Source organism: Myiozetetes cayanensis, unplaced genomic scaffold (assembly GCF_022539395.1).
Source record: "Myiozetetes cayanensis isolate MyiCay16 unplaced genomic scaffold, myiCay2020 scf7, whole genome shotgun sequence".
Lineage (NCBI taxonomy): Eukaryota > Metazoa > Chordata > Aves > Passeriformes > Tyrannidae > Myiozetetes > Myiozetetes cayanensis.
Window position 1 is genome coordinate 40,973,673 of NW_026087964.1, and position 19,195 is coordinate 40,992,867.

The window sequence follows — 19,195 nt, forward strand, 5'->3', positions numbered from 1 at the left end:
TCAAATACATCAATTGGGTTATTTTTTTTAAACTTAATTGCATGTTCTACTTGAAAGACACCATGTGGAAGCAGTCAGTTAAGTGGCAATTTCCCCAAAGTCACATTGGCCATTGCATAACTGTGTGTCTTCCTGACCTCAATCTTAACACTATCCCATTACACTCATTTTCTAATTAGTGGGAAGCTACCACTTGGGGCATTGGTTTATATGCATCTGATCACTGGAAACACAAAGCACAGTGTTTGAGCTGATTATCATGAACAGCTTAGTGTGGGCATTACTAAGCACTTATAAAATGCTAGTTAAGATCAGTCTTTCTTGGATCACTGATCTGAAATGCTTCCAGGCACAGAGAGGTAGATAAAACAATCTGGTTACAGCTGAATTTGCAGAACAGATGTTGCAGTCTTCCTGACCAGTTAAACAAATGGTGAAGTGAACAGGAGTTGTATGTTTAGTAGAACGTCTCCCCAGAGAATAAATGAGTAGGATATAGCATCTTCACCATGCTCAAACATCATGCAAATGTGAGCAGAAGAGGCAAGAAAAGGGGATTTACATATTACCATCAAGTGTACCTGCAAACTGCTTGTCACCGTTTCCTCGACTACCGAACCTGGTGACTATTTTCCCATTTGGCTGGAAGATGAAGACACAGCATGCTTTATTGTCCACTACAATGATGTGTCCATTACGATCCACTGAAACACCTTTAGGGCCCATGAGCTTTCCAGACCCGATTTTGGCCTAAAGGGAAAATACAAAACAGGAGAATATGTTGGCATGGTAGAAATCAGGACATTTTGAAGATTATATTACAGGCACACAGAAGGATGGAGAGGCATTTTTGTCATTAACAGTTGGAAGCAATTGTTTATATCAGTTCTTACTGTGTACTTCATACTTTTTCCTTCAACTGAAATAAAGACTGCTTTCTGTATGTCTTTCTTAGAGTGAAAAATCTGCCACCTCAGCAACTGAGTCCAAATATACAACTCAAAAGAAACACAATCATGTGTGTCTTGACAAACTACAGCACCTGTCAAGAAATGTCTGTATATCCAGCATCAGGGTACCCGCAGGATAGGAAGCCAATCAGAAAAGACTTCTGCCTCCTACTGCATGCTATTCCTGAGTCCAACAACCACCTGATTATGGACAGGGAAATATGTCTCTGTCACTGCCTGCATTCAAAGCAGTCAGAGTTCACTCTTGGAGCATCAGAGCTGGGTGGGATCTAGGCTATGATGTCCTCTCTTCCCTTTCTTGGGTTAATGAGACACCAGCACCTTCTGAGTGCTCTCGGAAGGAATTTGAGCAGAGCTAAACCTCAAGCTAACCTCTCTATATTCCACCACATCCACATCAGATTGCTTCACTTTCTGCTTAGACACATGAAGTGTCAGCTGAAAACTGCGAAGGAGAGAGGATCATGCTGCCAAACAGCAAATGAATTCATCTTTTGAAACACTAAACAAATCAAAGCTTGCTCTTGTCATAGGTAAATAAAATTATTTCCATCATTTTAAATAGGCCTTGTGACTACCAAAACCATCTGCCAGCATAACCAGAAACAAATACTGTATACAATATTTCAATGGAAAAACGTTCAGTGGAGATGAGATGGATCTCACACAGAGTAAATTATTTGGAAAGGTTAGAGAGCTCTCAAATCAGAAAATGTTAGAACCAATTTTCAGTAGTATCAAAAAGAAGGGGCTCTAAGAAGAGGATCTAAGCAATAGAGCAAACAGAACTTGAGACAAAGCCTTCAAAGAACCCATGAACTATCTGGGCATACACCCAAGAAGATTCTAGGATCACCTCACAACCCATTCCACATTTTTCACCATTCTGCTCTTTTTTTAGGCAGCAATTCTATAAACTGTTTTAATCTACATTAAATCAGTTGAGTTTTGACCTTTCGGTTAAAAAAGTTATAAAAATACCTAGTTGTTTGTGTTGGAATGGAGCAACTTGTGTCCTGCTTTTGGTCGTTGTTTTTTTTTTAAATTGATACACAGATTTGCAAATCTGTGGTTGGTTTCAAAAGTCTGGTCTCCTGCCAGCCTCTTTACTGTACTGGACAGACAATCCACCAAACAGCTGTGTTGAAATTATGGATCCCAGAACTTTCAGATCCTGTAGTATTTGTGAGAGACACGACCTACAAACTGATGTCAATATCTTAGTGAAGAATATACTTTTCTGTTTCCATTGGAATTTAAATGAAATAGATACTAAGATACTCATGTATGAAACAAGGCCATTTTCCACCTCATTGCTTTTGCAGAGCGGGACGGATCATCACACAGAACAAGCAATGCTTAGAATTACAGAATCACTTAGTTGGAAAGGACCTCTAAGACTGAGTCGAAGCATTAACCTAACACTGCCATGTTCACCATTAAAACACATCCACACCTACCACGTCTACTTCTGACTTCTCTGCCCCTCTCTTCTACCTCCTGCAAGTCGTGAGTAGTAGTGGAACCTATCAAGGTGGGACAGATTGCAAGGCATGAAGAAGATCTATTACTTAACTCATTTCTCTCATGTCCCTAATGTTTTCAAAGCAAACAGAAGGAGCTCTACTACCCTTAGTAAGTCCCATGCTCCTATTCCACAGTCCATTCTTATAGGTGGGGTTGCAGGTAAAAATAGAAATCCTCCATAAAGCCATCTGGGCTCCATGAGGATGTCTGGTATCAAGTCGCTACACAATCTCTTTCAGTCTCAAATAAAGAACACTCCAGGGAGGAAATCTTGCAGCTTCAAGACTGTGATTAGCCAACAAGCAATGATCATTTGTCTGTTTTATTTATTGCTAAATATTTATTGCTAAATATTTAGGCAAAATTCACCTAGTTGAATCATGCTAAAATATCCTCAGGAAAAACTATTAAAATTTACTTTGTGTTTGCCAGGGGAAAGATACAGGCAGACCTACAAAATGTATTCAGGTTTGCATAACAACAAAGTAGCAAAAACATAAATCAAATGCAAATCAGTAGATTTATTTCCTTTGGGGTGATTAAGTCATATTCCCTTCTTTCCTCTGGGATGTCCATGTGTTTGTTTGCTTGTGCATTGCACCACCTCATTACCATCTTTCCAAGATTCCTATGGAAAAATAACTCAGACTCATGAATACAGTGCTTTCCTGCCCATATAAACACATATGGAAAAATATAATGAATAAATCACATACTACATTAATGGGCACTCAGTGCTGAGAAGAGTAATAAAAATCACTATTCTTGGACCAGGATTTAAAATATAATTTGCAGGCAGCAATAAAGTATATCCAGCTAGAGTTTGCAGTGCCTTTTACTAAAAATCTCTGTTTCCAGTTTAGATCAAAATATGCTGATGACACATTACTGGGTCTGGCTGAACATATTCTTTGTATATTTTTATTTCAGAAGGTTTCTTAGAATTATAGGTTTGATTATTTAGAACAGAACATTATGAAACCCAGTCACTCCTGTTAAGTGTATGAATGGAAGTATTTTCAGACTTCTCTGCCTTTAGAAATGAATACAGTATAATGAATCATGTGAACCCTTAATACAAATAATGTGTTTAATTGAATTCAGTCAAGGACATTATGTCCCCTCTTTTATAGGCTCTTAGGAATTTAGACTGTTTTTCAAATATGTGTTTATAAAGTCACACTACCAGGCTGGAAAATATTCTGTGGGATATTCCTAGAGGTAAAAAATAAATCAGCCAGCCTATGCAAAATTTATAGAGACTTTTCCACTGTAGAAGTAAGTGTGTTAGGGCTTCAAGGTTAACTCTACCAATCTTCTTGCTGTCCGAAAGGTTCATGATTGTCAGGAATTAATTACAGACTTCTGACATACCACCCTTTCCTGTTTGAGAACTTTCCTAATAAGGAGATAGAGCTTTGTTACACACTGCAGTATCGCACAATATGTGAATTCATCAGTCACGTGACCGCTCTTTCTTTAATTCTTCTAATGAGACAAGAAAAAAAAGTCTGACATATAAAATGTTTCCTTTCATCTTTTTCCACTCATCTAAACTTGACCTTGACTTGCAGCCCTGTTTGGCTGATACAAGCTATCTTATACATAACTCTTCCAGACTAAGAGGAAATAATTCTCTTCTTGGAGGACTAGGAATCATTCTCTTGGCTCTGTTGTCCAGTTCCTTCACTAGGTTTGAACACCACACTGGTAAGAAGCTACTGCTTCACCACGTGCTCTCTCCTTAGCCTAGAGATATGTCTGCTCTAACAGTTTTCTTAAGCTATTTCACAGTATTTGACAGAGGAAGCCAGCACTGACAGAGGAAGCCTTTGGCATAGATGAGGAAAACAAAGCATTGAGAAGTGAAATGGAAGATCACTAGTCACCTGTGAGATCCATGGCTTAGCCAGAAACAGAAGCCCCAAATCCTAAGACCCTATCTGAGACTTTATCACTATAATACAGCCTCTCATTTTTAAAAGGCTTTTGTCTTGGTGCAGTCTTAGATTAGAGTTTGTCCACCTCTGCATTATGCAAGTTAAAACAGCCTTGAGAAAACAGAGCTCTGTCTGTTGCTGCCAGCAACTGAGGAAGGTGACACTTTTCTGCCTGGCAGTGGAGGTTGCCAGGGTGAGTCACGCCAGTGCTGTAAGCAGGGAGATGCCTGGGCCTGGCTCCAGGGAAATTTGCCTTCTGGCTCACATGACTGTTAAAATGCCACTAAGGGAGAGTAAGTGTAAGGAAATACAGAAGGAAGGGGACAACATCAAAAATGGTTAGATTAAGTTCAAAAGAGCCCCTGATCATGCTGAGTTAACAACTAGCAGGCCACCTGCAGAGGTCTTATATAATGACTTGTAGGCACAGTCCTTTGAAGGGAAATGCCATTATCTTTTCTCTCTTTCTCTGTTATCTTAGCAAGCACTGCCCAATTTAATCTGGCAAAGCCCCTGTAAGAATTACCATTGCCAACACACAAGAAATTACAAGGCATTGCCCAGATTCCCACAGTCTAGATCTGCTATACCTACGTCCTCTATTTCAAATATATTCTATATAACCCCATCACAGAACATCCTGAGTTTGAAGGGACCCACAAGGATCATCAAGTCCAACTCCTGGCCCTGCACCATCAAGCCCAATACAAGCCCCATCCCTTCCAAGCACCATCCCACAGCCTCCTCTTTGGCGGGCATGACCTCCCAATGCTGTCTGTGTGTCCCCAAGGCCTCCCCAAGCCCTGTGCTCCCCCCACCCCCATCCCTGTCCCCCAGCACAGCTCCCCAATTACACAGTGCGCAGTACAGGATCCCCCTAAACCAGTGCTGCACCAATACAGGATCCACTCGTCCCAGAACAGCTCCTCAGAGTGTGGACCTGGTCTCAGTGTCCATCCTTGTCTCCATCCTGGTGCTCCCCTTGCCCTGCTCCTGCTCTCCCCACACACATGCTCTGCCACTTGCCTGCACCCAGCTCCTGCAGAGATATGATTATCCCTATCCTCCATTTAAAAAGTACTTCTGCAAACATTTGTTTATGTTTCTTCATAAATATGGCTTATTGCATTCAATCTAAAAATAGTGTTCTATAACACTGATGTTTCATCTCTCATTTAATCAGTCCAATCCCAGGAACTATGAAGTCCAATGCATTAACTTGTATTAACCACACAAATATTGCCAACATTGCATAGCTTTTGCAATCCAACAAAAATATTGACTAAAAACAAAGCTAGGCTTCACATCAGAGGAACAACATTATTATCAATTTCTTATTCAATACCTCTCTCCCTACTGGTAGTATATCACACATAGGGTCCTGGCTTCCCCAGCGCTTTTTCCTCCAGAGAAACACCATCCAAAATGTTGGATTTACAGCATATCTTGGGAAGGAAGGAAAGCAAGCCCTCCTTGCTCTGTGTCCAGATCAAGCCAGTTTCACATTAAAGATGTTAATAATTATTTAAAACACACATGGGATATTCAGCATATTTGGATTCTTAACTAAATTACATCTTTCTTTGGGTTTGTTTTGATGTGTTCATTTCAATCAAGGATTTAAGCCAAACCCAAGATTGTCCTGTGTGGCTGCACATTTTCAAAATTAGTTGACAAGAAAAATCACATACTCTCTGCAAATGCAAGCAATTTGCACTTTTTTAACACTTGCATTGCATATTAGTATTGTTTTATTTTTATTTCAAGTCTATGCATGATCTGGATACTTTCAAAACCATAGACATCAGTTTCTCAGATGCAGGTCACTGAAGACTATGCAAGCACTATCTCCTATTTGCTGTAGCATTTGTCACGTTGCAAAGACTTTTCAAAGGGAGGCCATTTCTTGGTGCACACATGAGCAGCTCAAGACCTGAGTTTTTGTTCATTAGGCTGCCAGAAAATCAGCCAAACAGGCCATTTCTCTCCAATGCAGGACTCTAGAACTAAGAACCTATGGTACAAATTTCCCTGCATATCCACAATCCCAATGACCAGTGAGTACTGCTAACTGCTGCTACAGGTGGCTCTTTCTAGCACGCATCACCAGACTCGGTAACATGCATTCAGAGAACACCATCAAATACAGGAAACGTTTAATTCTCTCTGAAATTACACCTGAACCCAAGTAAAATAAATACTGCAGGTTGGCAATCATAAATGCAATGTAGTAGCTGCCATCCTAATTTATTCCCACTAAAGGGATCAGAGTTGCTATGAAAATAAGAGGGGTGCTTTCCTCAGAATTTCTGATTTCTGATACCTAAGACATTATTACTGCATTTCAGTTTTTCCAGTCATCGCACAATCACAGAACCTAAAACACTCCTGTCTGTGCTGTAGAACTGGAACAACTTCCTGAGCTGCCCTTCCTTGCTCTAATTACCAACAGGATCCTACATGAATTATACACTTTATTTGCTGATACACATGGAGAGGAGGAATTCATCATCAATCTGCAAACTTCTTTTTCTCCTCCATATGTCAGTGAAGAGCTTCACATACTCCTCATAGGATTTTGTGTTTGTCTGTGTGTACACATGTATCTGCACATACTTTTCTGTACAATCAGAGTACTAATGACATGAAGGTTGTTGAGCTAGTCCAACTAGACTTGATAGCACTAGCTATCCTCGACCTTAAGTTACAGAAAGGAAACCAAGCAACTAGTGTGCGGACCTGTGAAGTGGAACATACTGTCCCTACTTGGTATAAGATTAGCATCACAACTGTGATCTCCTCCTATTAATTATACAACATGGCTGTGTCACAGGTTTCCACATCACAACAATGGAATTTAGACTAAGTTACAACCAAACTATGCAGTTTCTTGAAAAACAGTGCTACTTTGCACTCCTTTGGAAGACAGAAAAAGCTCAGGAGAGTTCAGAGGGTAACTTGTACCTTAAATTTTCCATCTGATGAGAATATGCTAACCCATTTGTTATCATAGTCTGCAATAATGATGTCACCACTGGGATGCACAGCCACTCCTGTTGGCCGCTGCAGCTGGCCAGGAGACCTTCCTCGTATGCCAAAACGACTTTTGAACTGACCATCATTGGAAAATATCTGTAATAGAAAACATAAGTTTTAAAATTAAGTCTGCACATTACCAATCACCTATTTCTTGGAGCTTAGATTTTAGCAAGTCACTAATGAACTAATGACTATAGTCAAGAAGAGAGCTGGGAACTTGAAGCACTTTTACACAGTCCATATTTGAAAGTGATATGTCTAATTTAAGAAGAAACTTGCACCCTAATTTCAAAAAGAAATTTCAAAACCCTAATTTCAAAAGAAAGAAATTCTCTGCACTTACATTACACTGTTTCTTCCAGTGACCTCAAAGTAATTCACAAACAGGCTTAGTGAATTAAGCTTCACAATGTCTCTCTCAGCTGGTAGAAAGTGGTATTATTCCCACGTTAGAAATGAGGAAACTGAGGCACTGAGTGTCACAGTCAAACATTCAGTCTGTAGAAAACATGGGAATAAGTCCACTGGTTGTGCCCCCAAGCCAGGTAATTAGACACTGAAATTCCTCTGAAGTGGCTGCAAATTATGAAGTGTGAGGGTGCTGATGAATATTTGCCTCTTTGAAAGGGCCTGGAAACAAGTTCTTAGAGCACGTGGCTTGCTGGTTCTCACATTCTGAAGAACAAGCCACACGCTGCTGCCGTGTTCATTGCTACCACACAGGCAGCCTGAGGAGCGATGACAAATTGTTAATGGTAAAAAAGAGACATGGCAAGCAAAACAACAAAAAAACAGAGCTTGATTTTCACACAGGTTACAGAAGCCAAGAAATTATGGATGTCAGGAGTGCTACCACAGAAAAGAGTTGATCATGATATCAGACAGAAAAGTCAGTAAAGTAGACTAAAAGCCATTTGAAAATTACATCTATATGTTTATTCTTCTATTTGTATTTCCTTAAGAAATTATATTTTTGGCACCTTAACCTAGATTTCTGTTTGAAAGCATGGGGGATAAAAGTGTTTTTTCCAGATTATCGCATGACCTTTTTTTTCATGCATTGCCAAACATCATAAGGAAGGGAAATAAACTCTGATATGCATACTAGATATAGTATACATCTGAAAATGATAGCTGCAGGTCAAGAAGATAGAATGATAATGGATGATAAATAAATTGAGCTTCCCTTGTATTTTCTATATCTGCTTGAACTGTAGAAAATGTGTCTTTCTGGGACTACAAAAAAGGCAGAGGTGTGGCGGCAGGGAGAAAAAGAAAAACACTGAAAGTAGCAAATCCTCATACCTGCACACACTGGTTGTTACTGTCTGCTATTAATATTTTTCCGTTTGTAGATGCAGCTACACCTTGAAGATTTGTAAATTCCCCTTTGTTTCTTCCTTTGGTGCCTAAAATTGAACACAAAGCACATAAGAAATCAGGTTAGGCAGGACTAATCAGTTAGGACCTAAATGTCAGCACATGCAATTATTACATTCCTGATCTAAGGATTTCTCTTTTGAAGAGTTCTTATCACTGCTACAGCTTCAAAGAACCATCTCAGTAACAGATCCACAATTCTACCTACAAGAAGGGATTATTCATATTCTTCAGTATGTATGTCATCTAAGCCCCCATCAACATAATTACCTCTTTGGCTTCCATAAATCAGTGTTCACAAATTGCCTCTTGCATGAGGGAACTACTAAAAGTTTTTTTCCTAAGTGATGGACTTTTTTTAAACTGTAGATTTTTATTCAACTGAGAAGGCAATTAAAGGGTTAGTACTGTAGGAAAATATGGATAGAGGCTAAGATAAGGACTTGCACAGATGACACAGTTTTATTACAATTAGCTAAGTCTCTAAAACATATCACTTTGGATGGGGCCACTTCAAGACACTGAAGTTTCCTATTTACTCATAAACATAACAATTTTAGTCATAAACATAACAATTTTAAGGCTTTAAAAATTCTCTTAGCAGGGAAACTCGGATGAAGAACTACCTTTGAATGACTGGGACATGTGGGCCAATGAAGACCAACACCTGAAGACTTGGTGCTTCTGCAAAGACCTTAGATTGTTTAATAAAGCAGTGTCCACACACAGAGGTCTCATTTTAACCCAGGACAAATGCAATAGTGATTTACATAGAACTGTACGTTGTTTCCCCAATGGCTTAACGTGATAAGGAGTTTTAAAATGTCAACTTTTCACAAAAATTCAGTAAGTTTAGGTGGCTTATTACTTAGATGTCTGTTCTGAGGTGTTCCAAGGAGCATCACAGAGCAAACCGGTATCTTTAAAAGATCGGCCTCAAAGTGACTGGTCCAAATGACACCTGGAACACAGGATATCCAAATTCCTGATTTGTCTGAAAAAGCGGCTCAGGGGTCTTCAGAAAAGACTGCAGTTATGATCTTGGACTCTAAGGTTATTCATAGTGAATGAATGAATTTTGAAACAAACAAAAACCCCAAACCAACAACCAACTCCATAGGCTGTTCTTTCCAAGACTTGGATGCAGTGCTGATTTTCCTCGTAAAATATTTTTACAAGCATTCACTGGCTGTGTATTAACTGAAAAGCTTGTATTTTATTTTTGTCAGTCCAAAATATCCTGGAGCTCAATGGTTAAAACTGTTCTGACTGTGATGCCTAATATAAGACATAGATATTAGCTCTAATTCGTATTTGGCTTTCATTAGGGATGTGTATGCTCATAACAACCCTTCTTTCTTCTGTGGTGAAGGCTGTGGGATGCATATTTCCTGTCACTGGCTAACAAGAAACATTTAATTTCTCTGTTCTCGCTGCTGCAGGAATGTCCCTTTGTTTCAAGACTTATTTTCTTCAACTCCATCTGCTCCATTCTCTAAACAAGGCAAATGCTTCTCAGTTTTTGTACTGCAAGGGGAAAGTACATATTCAGGGAATAGTGAGTTACATACCAATTACATTACCAATTTTTAAGCCATTTCTGTGTATTCTTTTAATAAGCAGTGCCCCAGGGATACATGCAGTAATTTTTTTTTCCACCATATGCTAATGATAAGTTTCCTTTTTTGCCTTTTAGCCAAAGAGAATGGATGAAAAGGGAGAAACATTCCTTTTACTACTGAAGAGTAAAGGGAAAACATTTGTTAAAAAAGAGGAGGCATAATCTAGAACATCTGGAACAAACTAGCACAAACTTTATGGAATGTATGCTCTTTAGCCTTAGAAAAATGTTCTTGAAAGTCAAGGAATTTCGTTTTTAAAGATAAGAGAGACCTATATAAAGAGTTACTGAGTGTTCTTCAGTAGGACCTTGTAAATATACATCAAAGGAAAACCTAAAGAAATTACCCAGGAATGCCACAGTCACATTTCACGGCAAGCTTAAGAAATAGCAATTTATTAGCACAGTATGTAGATGAAATTCAGCTCCAAGCAATGTCCTTGTGTCTAGCACTTTGCAGCTATTAAACCTATCACATAGGTCCTAATTTGCACACAGGTCTCTATAGAGTCCCCTCTGCAGTGGCGCAAATTTCTCTGCAGAAGAAAGCTGAGGTCAGTGAAACACAGCTTATTTCCTAATGTATGTTCAAGAGGAAAATAGACAACTTTGAACTTTTGGTTTTGAATAATTCACTATGCCAGCAAAGATCTGAAGCCAAGCACAGGCACTTCAGGAAAGCTTGTAGTAAAGTATGTCAGCCTCTGGAAAAGCAGGCTCCTGCAACTGACTGTGCAATACCAAAGGATGACAGCTCCCCTCTGTAAGCAGAAGTTCCTCCCTTATGAACATACCTGCTTGAGAGAGAGTCTTCAGAAAAATCTTTTACTGCAAGATACTACCCCTCTACATCAAGGCACCCCATGCTTTGTCTTCTCTCTGTTCTGGGCAGTCAGCCATCTCTCCTTAGCCTAGGGAGGCACTAACATTTCAATGGCACAGGGCTGTAAACAGTGGGATCCTCATTCCAGTGTTTCCCAAGCAGCCTTGTTAAGAGATGAAAGCCTGCATCTGTCGTGCCAGTCATTGCCCAGCCTTATCTCCCTCCTGTTCTGAGCTACTGCAGGGCACAAGGGAGGAAAACCAGATATTTTACTGCAACTGCTGTGGCAAGCTGCTGGGGATTGGGAGAGGACAGCAGAGTTTTCAAAAGGGGAAGTCTGAACAGAGTTATTAGGAAGCAGGTCTGCGGCCTGTGGAATAGCTCCTGTTATACCACTTTTGTATACAGATAATAATCAGATTTGTCTTAGTCCTATGTAATTCCTGCTGGTATTACTGAGCATAGCCTGCACAAACCAATTAATTTAGCTTTCAACAAAGTAAGTTTGCATTTTCTGCTCAAGACAACCTAGCACACATAAAATGCTTCATAATTTCAATCTTTTATTCTTGCACAATAGAGACCATATTGAACATCACCAGAAAGAAGGGAAAAAAGTAATCTAAAAGCCCATTAGCATCACAGGAGATGTTAAAAATTACATCATGTAACTGCAATAAGATTCTGCTCTGTGAGTGCTGGGAATCTGAACAAACTTGTTGTACAGTGTACATTTTTGATGTTCATAGTAAGAGAAGGAATGTTTTTTGCTTTCTAAGTTTTACTAATATGAATAATAACCTCCCTGCTTGCTTACCTAGATTCCTCAGGTTCCTAAAACACAAAGAAAAAACATGTCACTGCCTCCAGCAGGAAGGGATGGGATTCAAAGAGGCAAAATAAAACTGCAGAAATATTACATATTATTGGGAAGACTTTGGAGGTTGTGAGTGGCCATAACCTGTTGTGTACATACCATTTCATTCCTGCCTACAACACTTCAAATACTTCTTGGACTCTTCCCTATGTGGTACTGAAAAAAAGGATGAAATAAACAGCATGGAAAGGCCTACATACATACTGCATATACAAGTGTCAAGGAGTTGTTCTGTTGTTTCCTAGCTTCCCTTTTTTTTTTTTGCCTCAGAGTGCCAAAAGATATTTAATCAAATCTTACATATTACAAGGATGTGATGCTCCATTTCATAATAGATACAGCTGAAAAACGAAAGGCTCTGTACTAAAACTGCACTGAATTGTTAATACTATGTGCTTTCTGTAAAAGAAATGTCAGTGTTTCTAATCCAAGTTCCCACATAACTGTAAGTTTTAAAACCAATCAGTCTGTTGGCTGAAGGCACACAGTGTTTGTAACCTTTAAAGAGGAATGAATAATTCAGTAGGAACTCTGGCAGATATGCCCACACACTGTTGGTAGTGAAGATGGACTGATTTGTATTAATTTGCTTTACACAGCACTTGTCCCTAAAAGCTTGGCCAAGGCCACTTCCAAGACTTGCTTGTGCAGCAGAGCCCCTGTCCCCACAGATAGGTATGCACAAACCCAGGGGCAGGTGCACCTCAGAAGCAGTTCTCTGCTGGTACAGCAGCCAAATCTCGAATAATAAGACTCAAATCCAGGCCAGGTTTCTGTTGTCAGGACATCAGACCCATGCTGGGGATTTTGCCAGCAACTGATGTCAGAGTTGTTCTCCCCCTGTCCAGTACAGGTAATTGCTGCAATGCAATGCAATGTAGGCCTGGCCAAACTTCACAGTGGCCATCACAAGCTCAGAAAGAGTTCATGACAAGCATCAGAGGTATTTGAGCTAATAAACTAGAAAAGGAAATCCTTTTTTTCCCATTACCACGCATTTCTATTTTTGCAGAAATATAAATTCTGTATAGAAAACATCTTGCTATTTCATATTAATTATTAATGGGTTTGTTCCAGAGTTCTGAAACAGAGAATAAAGAACAACTGATTAAAGTGTGCCAGAGGGGCCTCTGCACTTCATGTGTCATACTTCTGTACTACATGGAATGACTCCACATACACATCCCTTTTTTCTGCAATGCCCGTAAGCCAGACTGTAATTTGGCCAGGACATGACCTTGCCAGAAAGGTAGAGAAGAGGAGGAAGCAGATGCTGCTTGCTATAGGGAGAAGGTTCTTCTGAACCATCCACCCAAGGGGGCTAACTGCAGTTGGAAAAATCCATATTTTTTTCAAGGAGATGCATATCCCTATCTGTCCCCTTATGTATCTTCGTAAAAATGCAATAAGTATATACTTAGAGTCAGCCCCGTTCCTTTCAAACAGAACAATCCAATATGTAGTTTCAAGCAGAGGTCTTCAGAGACAAATACAGAAGAAATGTGTCATGGTCAGTGGCACAGAGTTTAGATGGAGGATTATATCTAGCAGTGTCCTCCCGTATTAACTTAGTCATCAGTTGACTTGGATGAAACTGTAGCAAGTTTGCTGATGAAACAAAGCTGGTAGGAGTGGCTGATACCCCAGAGTGCTGTGCAGCCTTCCAGAAGAACCTTGGCAGGCCTGAGGGATGTGGAGAGAGGAACCATCTGAAATTCAACAAAGGCAAAGGCAGGGTCCTGCACTTGGGGAGGAACAATGCCAGGCACCAGTACAGGCTGGGGGCTGACCTGATGGAAAGCAGATCTGCACAGAAGGACCTGGGAATCCTGGTGGACAAAGGCTGTCCATGAGGCAGCAGTGTACCCTTGTGGCCAAGAAGGTCAGTGGTATCCTGGGGTGCATTAGGAAGAGCACTGTCACCATTGTGAGGTGATCCCGCCACTCTACTGATCCCTGGTGAGACCACATCTGCAGTGCTGTCTCCAGTACTCCTCAGTACAAGAGAGACATGGAGCTCCTGGACCAGGTCCAGTAGAGGGCTGCAAAGATGATTAAGGGACTGGAGCATCTCTCTTATGAGGAAAGGCTGAAAGAGTTGGGCCTGTTCAGCCTCAAGAAGAGACAACTGAGAGGGAACCTCATCAATGTCTATCAGTATCTGAAGGGAGGGTGCCGAGAGGATGGAGCCAGGCTCTTCTTGGTGGTGCCAGGCAATAGGAAAAGAGGCAATGGGCAGAAACTGATGCACAGGAATGCCTCATGCACCTGAACATGAGGAAGAACTTCTTTACTGTGCAGGTGACCAAGCACTGGAACAGGTTGCCCAGAAAGGATGTGGAATTTCCCTCACTGGAGATATTCAACAGCCATCTGGACAAATCCTGTGCCATGTGCTCTAGGATGAGCCTGCCTGATCAAGGAGGTTTGACCAGCTGACCCACTGTGGTCCCTTCCAACCTTCCCACTTTTGTAATTCTGCGAAACACCTGATCAGGAATCCCTTTGTTCCCCCTAAGCCTACTTTTTAAACTGCACTAAAGCTATTATTTTTGAGTTTTTATATGGAGTAAATTCACAGTAAGGCTCCTATTTGCCTTCAGCATTGATAACAGACCAGATGACATTCACGCCTCGTAAGGAGGCTGACAGAAGGTACTGTTAGAAGCACTTCTTTTTTTTTACACATTAAATGTACCAGCTAAACTTAGATGCTCAGTTACATGACTGAACAGACTCAGTAAACACAGTCTGAGGAAAAGGAAAATGGAACTTTCTAGCAGAGGGCCAACTCTCCATCTGGCTGTATCTGATGCTAATCTCAAGTATAAATGCATGAAGGGAAAAAAGCAGTTGAAGTGGGAAATAGCATCACTACTGCTAAACAGTGTCAAAGAACCCGATCATGAAAAGTGCCAGAAGAGAAAAAATACCATGGCACACAGCATGGCAGAGCCAGAACACAAGATGGAGTCCTGTACAGAGCAGTTTATGCCAACCATGTCTCTTAACCCTCATGGGAGAGATTTACCAGGGAAGGTGGAAGTGGCTGACACTGTGAACATTCCTTACCTCTGCTCAGCATGGGTCTAAGACATCAAAGCAGGGTAATGAAAAAGAGACTTCTCTCTTACTTTAGTGCTTCCTACCACTTGTAGCAGTAGCAAAAAAAACAGTGAGCAACAATTATTTTCTAGGTATAATAAGAACATTCTCATTTTCATTTGTATAGACTAAGGATACGCTGCACATATGTTGCGTGGACACACCCTTAGAGATCACATCTGTTTAAAAAAAAGAGTTTGAGGATATAAATTATTGAGAGAGAAAAAGAGGATGCAAGAAAAGCTCTGTTGTCATAAATAATGAGTTACACAAATCTGTGAATGTGAAGTCAACAACGAGACCTTAAAATGTCTCAAGAGAGCCATATGCCACTTAAAAAGCCATGAATAACACAGAATTGGCAGAAGTTACAATGCACACTTCCCCATGAAGGAAATGTACTAATGTTGTATTAATTCTATCTCTTGCTAATACTAGCAGGACAACAATCTCCTGCTAGGAGTTGATCAATTTACTTGTGCACATGCACTAGCACACTCCATATATTTGGATGCCCAGAGGAATATTGGGCAGTGTGGTTCTTCAACACAGCTGTATGAGCTTCTGGCAGCCCAAATATAAGATTTATCTTGCCCAGTTTAAAACACAGATCCAGATTTGGCCAGGACCATCAGAAGAATTCAACAATGGGTTCAAAACAGAGATAGCTGTGTTGGAAAAGAGTGATAAACTTTGCATTACCTCATCAACAAAGGAACCAAAGCTTAACTTTTTAAAGTGAGCTGAACTAACTGCAACCAAATGAACTCTTAAATCCACGAAGGAGATCCTTGCGAAAATGTCAGAAGTCTTACCTGTCTCAATAATTTTGCATATTCTGGAAGAGTATAAAACACTAGAGAATTATAGCTGCACTGGCTTAAGAGACCTTTCAGATGACGCATACATAAGCCCAAAGAAGCCCAGAGGAACATCTCCATGTAGGGTCATTGTGTGAAATGAGTGGTTGAAAGCTGAACATGTAATAGGATGAAATATTACTCTCAGCTCAGATGTTCTAAAAAATAGCAATCCATGTGTCCCAAATGTCAGCACTCTGAGAGGTTTAATTGGGCAAAACTCTGAGACATGCATAGCTCTTGTTCTAATTATTTCATCTTTTCTTTTTCGACTGGTGAAGAAGGGGAGGAGGTAGAACTCAAAACCAAAGCATTTGATCATACTGCATCCCAACAGAAAAATGGACACTGCACATTTTGGAAAATGCTGAAGACTTCTAGAGTTTGTAGTGTATTGGAGAAAATAGCTAAAAAATAAATCTAACAAACAACACCACTACCAATGAAAGCCAAACCAGAACCATACCACTATTTAGTAGTAAAGCCAGAAACTACTCACTAGAAGCAAGGGATACAGAAGAAGAAATTAGAAGTTGAAATTACTTTAATCTGTACCAAAAGCTTTGTAATAAGAATATTACCAGTTTTTAAAATATCCCAAATCAAATGTAGCATTTCTAAATCAAAATCCCAATTAAATATTTGCTGCAAACATAATTTCTGAAGCGTGGGCTTTCAAAATTTACAAAAGTCAAGAGGCCTAAAGATGTCATCAGATTGCTCTACTTACACCTTAAACTTTACAATAGTTTAACTTTTTCATCCGGTTTCCCTAAACTACTTTTAAGTATGTCACAGGCAGCAAAGTCACCTACCTACTCTGAAGATCAAATCATCTTCAATGGGATTCTCTTTTCTTTTGCCAGTGCTGTACATGCTTGCAGGTCTCTTCACAGCTTTCTGCTTCACATGACCGCTGCCAGGAGATTTAACGCGCCTCTTAACCCCTTCAGTGGTAGGGGACACATCTGCTGACCTGACCACTTTAAGTTTGAACGGGCTGCCCTTGATGTGTTGATCGTAAAGTCTCAGAGACAAAGTGAAGTCCCCTTCTTTCTGAACAGTATACAAAAATTCGTAAGTGCCGTTTTTGTTGTCAAGTATTTCTCCATCCGCTACGCTCCCATCAGGCGTGCTCAGTTCAGCAGTGAGGTAAGCATTCCCGGATTTACAGAGCTCCCCATCTTTGTCCTTGGTTGTGATGGTGACGGACATGGGCTGTCCAATCACTGTCTGCCTCAGTCCCTCACCTGTGGCAACTGTTTCAGAGGCAACAGCATTGGTGGTTAAAATAGTACCCAGATTGTGAATGGACTTCTTGAGGCCTTCTGTTTCCACTATGAAGTCCAGCTGATCGTTTTCACGGGGCTGCAGTGGGAAGTCCCGCTCGGCCAGTTCGTTCAGCTTGTCACTCATTTGCTTCTTCACCAGCAGCACTTCGGTTTCAGTGCCATGGTTGAGGGCTTGGGCTGTGAAGTTGCTGCAACTTTTAATGCTTTCTTGTCCTTCAAGTAAGGTGTCCAGCTGTGTCTGGAGGACCTGTGTGCATTACCAAATACCAGATTAGCATCATGTTACAAGAACTGTCCTATGAAGATGTATCATACTTTATATCTGAAGGCCTTTGTAGAACCCAAATTTATAGTGCATTATTTTAGAGTTCAATTTAAACTTCTGTTTTAGAAAAAGTACCCAGTGATCCCCAACACATATTTAAAATATAATGCTGCAATACAAAAAAATGTACCCTGGTTTGGATCTTCAGGGCTTCACAGATCCACTGTCATACTAGATTGAATTATTGCCCGGTCTTGTTTTTTGTGTTTGTTTGTTTGTTTTAATTATTTTATTTATTTATTTATTTATTTATTAATTTTAAGAGAAAAAAATCAAACTCCAACAAGTTTTAACCCTGCTCCATCTAACTCTCAGCAGTCACAGTTAATGAGATAGTTGTAGACAACTGAGCTCTGTGCACAGAGGCAGAGATATTTTGGATTCATCAGGCCCATTAATAAGAGAGGCTGAAAGAAATTTCTTGAAACCATTTCTTCAGAGCCGAAGGAAACTGTGGGCTACTCCTCTATGGAGATGGACAGGAAGGCAATCTCAACACCTATATGTACATCCATCCTGAGGAAAAGTGTGACTCCTGGATTAAATACATGAAGAAAGGAAAATTTTCCCCAGCAGAAGCAGGGAAGTTAATTCCCTAGTTCCAGCAGGCAGGAAAGCAAAACAAACAGACTGGGTTGTGGATATTGCAAAAAGTTGGATTGAGTAGCCTGAAATTTTGGTGGGCAGCAAGTAGTTACTCTATATTTAAGACTACGAAAGAGCTTCTTTTATAGGGGCAGTTCTGGCCATCAGTCTAAAATTCTTAAAACAGTATTGACCTCAAAATTGTTAGATGTGGGCTGGGAACAAGGATAACTCTTTTTTTTAAAACCATTTTTGCAATGATTTGGAAAAAGGATCCCTGAATTATAACAACCTAGCAGAAAAATTCCTGACAGTCAGGAAAACATTCCAGTTGCCCCCCACACTCTCCACTGATAAAATACTCTAACTAAAGTACCCAGTCACACACATGGTATGTTTTTCCTACAGAGAACTAGGGCACAGACACTGTGGATTAGAGAAATTATTTTGTTGACCATCACTGTAAAGGAAATATTTTTGAAACATTTCAATTGATTTTAAAGTAACTTAGAGACTGGGTGTATTTATTGTTATGAAATACTTTTCCCTTGCTGAGACACACTATGCAATGATACTGCATGCTAAGGGCACTTTTTTCTAAGTTTTACAAAGCTTTCAGCTTTTCATCCACTGGAGAAAATCCAGGGTCATGTGTTACTGATATGGAAAAGTGATAACAACACAAAACCTTTGGCAATCAAAACAGAATGAACAAATGTCAAGACTACACTGAAATTTCAAGTTATCTGTTTTTCCAGGCATCCATAAACCTCTCAGGATTCAATACAAGGCATTTCTAATCTGTTTTGTCTTTATTCAAGGACTTAAGTAGTTAAAGAGAGAGCACAGA

At 40.1% G+C, this 19,195-nt stretch overlaps 1 protein-coding gene across 8 annotated transcripts in view; it reads right to left on the minus strand.

Moving 5' to 3' along the window:
* TRIM2 (tripartite motif containing 2) overlaps positions 1-19,195 on the minus strand; it is an 88,795-nt gene that overhangs the window by 9,368 nt on the left and 60,232 nt on the right. For 7 of the 8 annotated variants that reach the window (XM_050337784.1, XM_050337787.1, XM_050337786.1 and 4 more), the window contains 4 exons: positions 16,959-17,682; positions 8,783-8,886; positions 7,403-7,570; positions 570-750 (listed from right to left, as the gene is read on the minus strand). In XM_050337784.1, the coding sequence (XP_050193741.1) occupies positions 570-750; positions 7,403-7,570; positions 8,783-8,886; positions 16,959-17,682 (1,177 nt within the window). The remainder of the gene's footprint in view (positions 1-569; positions 751-7,402; positions 7,571-8,782; positions 8,887-16,958; positions 17,683-19,195) is intronic. The other variant, XM_050337791.1, reaches the window with a different exon arrangement.